This window comes from Populus trichocarpa, chromosome 6 (assembly GCF_000002775.5).
Source record: "Populus trichocarpa isolate Nisqually-1 chromosome 6, P.trichocarpa_v4.1, whole genome shotgun sequence".
NCBI lineage: Eukaryota > Viridiplantae > Streptophyta > Magnoliopsida > Malpighiales > Salicaceae > Populus > Populus trichocarpa.
The window spans coordinates 24923929-24931423 of NC_037290.2; the positions used below are offsets into that span (position 1 = coordinate 24923929).

Below are 7495 nucleotides of genomic sequence, written 5' to 3' on the forward strand. Positions count from 1 at the left end.
TTATTTGCAGAAGAAGAGTTTCAAAGCCACGTGATAAGTTTTGCTTGGTGCAGCTATATTTACCTTGTATGGCAGGATACAAATAGAAGAAATCATGAGAGTAACTGCTCTAGTTCTTCTACAATGATGAAGCAAATCATTCAGTCTGTCCAGTTCAGAATATTAACTTTCTACATTCTGAAAGAAGTTACTGCAAATTCAAATATTGCTGATTTTTGCAGTAGGTAGAACTTCTTACTTTATGTTGCTTTTGATTGTTTGTTTCCAGGATTGTTCCTGTTTGTAAGGCTGTTGTAGTGAGGTGAGCTCTCAACCTTTTGTTTCTTTGATTATGAAAACTCTCATTCATCAACTGGCCAAGTGATTGTGGAAGATAGAATTCTTGGAATAAAAAATCATATAGAAACCTTGATTCGCAGCGATTTTATTATTGAATAATTGTTTTTTAATAGTTTACCCTCAGAATAAGGTTACATTTCTCTTAAATAAATCTTAAAACCTAGAAATAATTAAAATTCTAATTTAAATAGAAAAATAACACAAATCGAAAATAAAACTAAAAAAATAACAAAACCCATAATAACAACTACTTCTAATCCTAATTCTAATTTCTTGAAGCTCCGTATTGCTGTTTTGCTTTTAGGTTTGGCAAGGCCAACTTTATATTTTTCTTGCAAAAAAGAAGAAGCATTAGGCTTACTCAAATACAGTATTCACTTCAAAATTTAATTTTAACAATTTTTACAGGGCAGGGGTCAACAGGTTTTCCCCACATCTAAACAGCCATATATTCTTGCAGAGTTGCAGGTGACTCGCATCCCCTGATATTACTAAAGTATCATGGAACTCTCACCAGTCAGCATTGCTGCGATAATCAAAAACTCCTTTCGGTCCCTACTACCTTCACATTTCAAATGTCATGCGAACTTTTCAGATTGGGTAATGCATGATCTTCTATTTCCTATCACAGTTTCTCTATTTATACAACATGATCCGGAGGAAACTGTTGAAAAATGGAAAGAGAAAACAAGAATAAAGCAAGGAGCCATGTTTTCTCAAGTTGGATAAATAAATTGGCCCGCCTTGAATTCTGGATAGGTAATCTGAACTTCAGAATTCAGGTCAATCTGTCATATTTAGCTTTCAGTGCCGGGAACAAGAACAAGATGATCTCCATCTCTTACGAGTTCTATGTCTTCAATTTCAGCACCTTCTCTGGTTAGAATCTTGGTGGCAATGCATCCAAATTTTCTAGCACCAATATCAAGTAGTTCTTGGAATGATTTTGGTAATACAACAAGTTTTCCACCAACTTCACCCTTATCGGGACAACTGAGAGTCACTCTGGCAGGATAGTTCGAACTTAGGAAACCTGTAAAACGGGCTGGAGATGAAATCATGCCATTCTCACCTGGAAAATAGAAAATTTAACTTCATTTCAAGTAAATTTCACAAAAACTGAGACCATTTTCAAGTTTGTTTAGCAATTAAATGGTTTCTGGTTATTTTTTCAAGGACCGAGTTAATTAGAAACTTTCTATTTGACTGTGTATTCTCTATTTTCTTGGATCATTCAGTCTCCCCACAACTCTGCATTCTATACTCCCTAGTTTACCTTACATGCAATACATGGTTTCCATGTTTTACCACTAAAACTTCAAAATCCGTAAGTGATAATTATGTCTTGGTATTCAAAAAAATTCAAGGAATTGAAAACACAGAGGCATTCTTACCAGTACTAGCAACTGACATCATCCCAACAAGCGAGTTTTGGAAATTGTCTGCTCTTCTCCTTCGAGGTGGCGCCACATCATGATGCAAAGATGGAGAAAATGGAGCTATTGTAGGTTCACTATTATACTTTGCAATGGACTTCCCACCATATGGAACCGATAGATGCTTTGGAGTTGTGGGAACTGTTTTCTTATTTTCCGTCACCCAATTTTCAAACAAACCTTGAATTTCCTCTTGGCCCTGATGATCAGCCAAAGCCCTTGGTGTCCATCCATGGAGATCTGGCTTATCAACATCAGCTCCTTGGTCTAAGATGAACTTAACCATTTCGGTGTTTCCTGCGGAGATTGCAGTATGAAGTGCAGTGGTCCCACAGGTTGCGGGCAGTGTTACATCTCCACCATACTTGGCAATTTCCTCGAGCAAATCTATGTTATTTTGCTCGACAGCTGTAAGTGCAAATTGGCCCACATCACCAGAAGTTATTGCTGCACCATTTTCTGAGAGAAGTTTAATTACATTTTTATGATTCCCTTGCAGTGCTTCCCACACAGGAACATTGCCTTCTGAATCTGCATGAACAAAATCAAATTATTGTTAGATTTCTTTAAGATAAGAAGGAAATATGAGTCAGACAACTCGGTAGAGATGTTTAAGTTTGCTTATTAGCTAGAGAATACCTTTGATGTTAGGATCTGCTCCATACTCTAGAAGTAGGACTACACAGTGCTCATTCCCATTTGAAGCCGCAATATGCTGTGCATTCCATGTCCATGCGATAAAGAAATTCTTGTGAGACAATAATGTTTGAGAATAATATTCATGTCATATGTTTAAAAGAAGATCTGCACACCAGTGCTGTTCGTCCATTGTCATCCAATTCATTCGGATCTAAACCCTGTTTCAGCAACTGACGCAACAATAGATCGTCACCCCTCATTGCAGCAAAGCACAATGTAAGAGGCAAATCCATTCTTCCCTGAGTCAGCATGTGCTCTGTGTCCGTCAGAATTCCTTCCATCTCTGGAAAATTCGAGTCTTTCAAATACTGCATCGACCATAAAAGGCAATATTGCTAAGACAATCTATTCTCCTCTAATAACAACGAGTACCTAAACGGTCTTAAGTAATTAACATCTGTTAATAATTCAGGTGGTATAGGGATTCAAATTTCTGAGCTATATCAGTTAAGCACTTGGAATGGAGTATAATCTTTGGCCTATTTCAGCACAGAACCCAACATACATAATGGAAGCACTCATGTTCATGTAAAATTATGTTACATGTACAAAAACATGAAGGATATTTTACAAGCGCAAATTGCTTTCTCCATACATTTTCTGATCTATTTTGAAAGAAAGAAGGTTTTAAATTAACCATTGATCAGGCCTTAAAATAAGCCTGAGAAACATCTCACATACTTCTACTCATTCTATCAAACAATGAAAAAAGTTATGACAGCAGGTGGTTGGTTACAAAGAAATAATCAATTACTAAAGATAACTAGAATTTTGGATACTTAATGTTCTACAAACTTTGAAAATAATTAGTATTTGTTTATGTGCAGTGACAGTAGTTGAAAAAGATTGTTGTTATAACTTTTGCATACCTGAAGAAGGTTGTTCATGATTATTGTCCCATCTCCAACATTTGATTGGACAATATTTAAAAAGGCAGTTCGGTTCAAACGTAGGAGCTGACTCAACCGTTTGGTTCTAACTGTGAATAACTGTGGTCTGTAACAAAGCAGACCAATCGCACCAACAACATCTCCAGTCACCGCCTCACCAACAACCTGCAATCTTCCATTAGAAATTGAAAATTAGCAGTTTTTATGATAAGCAAGTTTTAATTATAAATTTCTAGCTCAATACAACTGGTGAAATTGGTGGAAAGAAATCAGAAACATTTAAATCAACGAACTTGCCTGCTCTATTCCATTCCTCCGCATGATAAGTTCCTGCGAAGTAGATTTGTAAATAATTACATAAAATGTCCTCTAGAAAATGAAGATCTGCGTTCAAAATAAAGTCACACAAAGGGAAAGAAATGCTATGCCATTCAGACTCCATGGACTCCATTTAAAAGTTCCTAGAAATATATGTTCACGCCAGAGAAACATGATAAAATCTCATATTCTTGATGTGTCATGCTTTGAAACCACATAGGACACGAGGAGGTTGGGGAAGTGAGGTTAAGTTCTTACCACAGCACCAGTAACCAATATATACAAATCTGTCGGTGCTTCATTTTGCAAAATTACATCTTCTTTGGGTGGAAAGTATTCAGCTTTCATCTCTGTGACCTTCAATATTAAACAAGTTGCAGAGTTAGAACCAAAAATCAGATATACAAATAAAGCTCGTAACCAATAGGATAGGACATAATCTTTTTTTATGAGCATGGAAACAAAGCATTTATGGCTTCTTTCACGTCAAAAACAGAAAAAAAGCTTCAATAATTCTTCCATGAACAATCTAGAAGATGAAGTAAGAGAATTACCAATTGAAAGAGCAAGTCATTTGATACCCCACGAAACAAGTACACTCTATCCACAAGTGAATAAAAGAGATAGTTAGAAATGCTTGATCGAATTGCCTTAGGAAGAGACTCAATGGTCTCTTGTTGATGCAATCCCTCCGAATCCGTTCTGAACTTCAGACTCAAATGAGCAAGCATTTGGTCTTGTAACCGAACAGGAAGGTGGTTCCTTTGTGCAAAACTTGAGACAGCTTGGATAGTATCTCTCTGAAATTCCATATAAGTGATTAAGAGAAAGATACTTCATTTAAGCAGTGTTCCAAAAACTACCAGTCTACCACTAAGCAATCAAGACACAAATTATAGGACAAGTTAATTACTCACAAATTGCCTGGTTCGAAAGGTCGCATGGACAACCAAATTGGTCATGTTTCCGATCAAATACGATGTCAGTCCAAGATCAAACATCATGTAGAACATGACGAATACCATCTCATCGTGATTAACAGCATGCAAATCACCATATCCAGTGGTAGTGAGCGTGGTTATAGACCAGTAAAGGGCTTTGACATAACGAACCCACAAGCTCTCGGTATGAAAATCTTCCCAAACGGACCCAATCCATGTTTTACTTGGATCCTTGTAATATGCAGCTATACGATAGAACAAACAACCGGCCATGTGAACCACAAATAGAGTAACCTACAATTACACCATAATCCTGATAAGACTAATATTTTTTTTTTCTCTACAAGAGGCTCAAATATTTTATCAAAATTACCCAAATTTAAGTTCTAATGAGTTCATACATATACTCACACATATGAGCTTCGAGAATCGAACTGCAAAGTAGTTGTACTTCCTATCCTTTTCCAATCTGATGCAACGAAAGAATGAGAACAGTGAGGAAAGCTCTTGATTTATTCAGTTGCAGCTGTATAATGAAGCAAAAGGCTGAGGATAGCATTTACCTTGAGAAAAAGAGACTAACTCGCCGGAGACGCCAGAGGCGAAGCATACTAAAGTACCCATATGACTCGAATTTATGAGGCAGTATTTCCCTGACAAGTTCAGATGGGATTGTAGAGATAACATCAAGAACCAACCAGGTTCTTGCATACCTCCAAGCAATCTTTTTTCGATCATCAACTAATAGATAAGAATTTTTGTCAAGGTATGCAACAAAGAAGGTCAAAATAATATCAATGGCAAAAAATCCATTGACAACATTATCTGCTATGGCTAAACCCCCACTGGGTTTGCTAAGGTAACCAAATTCAAATGGAGACACCCATGCTGTGTAGAAAACTAGAAATACCAAGAAAGTAACCCAAAATCTGCAACATTAAACATTTATTGTTCAGCTACCAACAAACATGAAGAAAGGTATGACAAAATCTGCAATTAAAAAAAAAAATAAGGCATTGATCATCTCAACTATACAAAAGAACACAGAGGAATGTCACAATCAAGAACAATTTCCAAACACATAATATCTCAACATTTGTGTGATACGAGAAATTATTATCCTACATTGTTCATGTGTAATAATACTCATATCCATTTCACCAACAATATATTTTAGTTCACATTATATCCCATGCATTGGAAATGTGTGCCTTTATATGTCTATGAGATTTAATAATTGTAGGACCATCATGGGTTTGGATTGTTTTCCCAAAACCATGGTTTTAAATTTTTATTATCATATAAAAACTCCAAATTCCAAGCAATAACCTGTAGCGGTGGTCGAATGGAGAGACAATGAAACGACGGAGAAGGACACGGCGGTTGCTACGAGCGGTGGCGCCGAGAGAAGGAAGAATCTCATCAGTAAGGCTAAAACGGCTGGCATCATCTCTTGACAATTGCTCAAATTCTTTCTCATGAATTCCATTTCCTTCTTCACTTCCTCCTGCACTTCCGTAAAAGCTTCCATTGTCTAATCCTCCTTCTTCACCACAAAATAACACCCTTTTCTTCTTCGTCATTACCATTTATACGTTTTTACTCGATTCTCAAAATCAAGAAAACTTAACCAAAAGAAGGAAAAAAAACAACCTTTTTTCTCTCGAAAAGATATATGGGGATTTGTGCTATTTTGTTGCCGTCGTTGTTTGCATGTTCTTGTCTCTCTAGCAATTTTCTAGCCAAGTGCTGTTACGTGACTGGAAATCTTTTTGTTCCAGCTGCACTTATGACGCTTGTCCCTCTATTTATAGCACGATTAAGAAAGTCGGGTTGATTCGAGACACTGTTAGGTTTCATAAAAAAAATAGAGTAAAGTCCGCTTTTAATAAAAATTCAGGTAATGACTCGGTTAATTAATTTCATCAAATTTTTTTATAAAAACACATTAATATTTTAAAATAAAATGTTAATTTGATTTAAAAAAAATTATTAACTAATTTAAAAACAGTGTTTATATTTATACTAGAAAAAGTGAAGTTTATTAATGAAGCTAAACATTTTGTTTCTAAGAAATTTCATAGGTTGATCATCAAATTTTTATTTTTTTATATAAAAAAAAGCAAATAAATTTTTTATTTTTTTTAAAAAAATAACTATATCAAACCTTAAATAAACCAATATATTAAAAAAAAAAAAGTATTTTTAAAATAAACTCACTTTTCAAGGTGATTGATTTTCCTAGATTTCCATTGTCATGGATTTCCATTGCTGTCATGGATTTCCATTGCTTTATGCCATTGAGGCATCTTCAACCTCCCATCATCTACCATTGTTCAACCATCAAAAGTTATATTTATTAGAATTATTGCATTTACTTCAATTTTATTTCTTTCGATATCAATTATTAATTATAAATATATCTTGCTATTTCTCTTATACCTTATACAAATAAGTATAAATAAGATTTTTTTTTCTTGATTTTTCATCTCATTTCGGATTCTCTATAAAAATTTATATAAAAAAATTAAAATAAAATTATAAATTTTTTAATAAACTAATCAAAATAGAATTTTTAATAAAATACTAATCTATATAAAAATAGAAAGTTTTTCAAATCCATCAACTTTAAAATTAACATGTAGAAAATGGAATTAATCGACCAAATTCAATTAATTACTAATTAATTTTTTTTAAAGAGTAATTTTTAATTGAAAATATATTAATATAATATTTTTTTAGATTTTTTTTATTTTTAATATCAGAAAATTAAAACCATTGAAAATACTTAAAAATATTAATTTAATATAAAAAAATATTTTAAAAAAACCAAAACTACCACAATGTCAAATAATAATTTTTTTTTTCATGG

General features: G+C 34.0%; 1 protein-coding gene across 3 annotated transcripts; it reads right to left on the reverse strand.

Annotated features, from left to right (window-relative positions):
* Positions 1 to 838: 838 nt before the first annotated feature.
* LOC7471573 (potassium channel AKT1) lies at positions 839 to 6388 on the reverse strand. Of its 3 annotated transcripts, none has more exons than XM_052453685.1 (12): positions 5953 to 6388; positions 5187 to 5364; positions 5035 to 5092; positions 4600 to 4917; positions 4237 to 4482; positions 3941 to 4039; positions 3662 to 3694; positions 3344 to 3529; positions 2588 to 2782; positions 2415 to 2490; positions 1734 to 2306; positions 839 to 1411 (listed from the first exon to the last, which is right to left on the reverse strand). In XM_052453685.1, the coding sequence occupies exons 1-12, from the start codon at positions 6152 to 6154 to the stop codon at positions 1137 to 1139; spliced, it is 2439 nt and encodes an 812-aa protein (XP_052309645.1). In that variant the 5' UTR covers positions 6155 to 6388; the 3' UTR covers positions 839 to 1136. The 3 variants fall into 3 exon arrangements, with proteins under 3 accessions (XP_052309645.1, XP_024459227.1, XP_024459226.1); XM_024603459.2 differs by having other exon boundaries at positions 839 to 1372; positions 5187 to 5552; XM_024603458.2 differs by having other exon boundaries at positions 5187 to 5552.
* Positions 6389 to 7495: the final 1107 nt, after the last annotated feature.

Coding starts and splice junctions, on each gene's coding strand:
- LOC7471573 (XM_024603458.2), bottom strand. CDS start 6,212: ATGGTAATGACGAAGAAGAAAAGGGTGTTATTTTGTGGTGAAGAAGGA. Junction 4,483..4,599: donor CCTTTCGAACCAGGCAATTT/GTGAGTAATTAA, acceptor ATGGAATTTCAG/AGAGATACTATCCAAGCTGT. Junction 3,530..3,661: donor GGAGGAATGGAATAGAGCAG/GCAAGTTCGTTG, acceptor GGAAGATTGCAG/GTTGTTGGTGAGGCGGTGAC.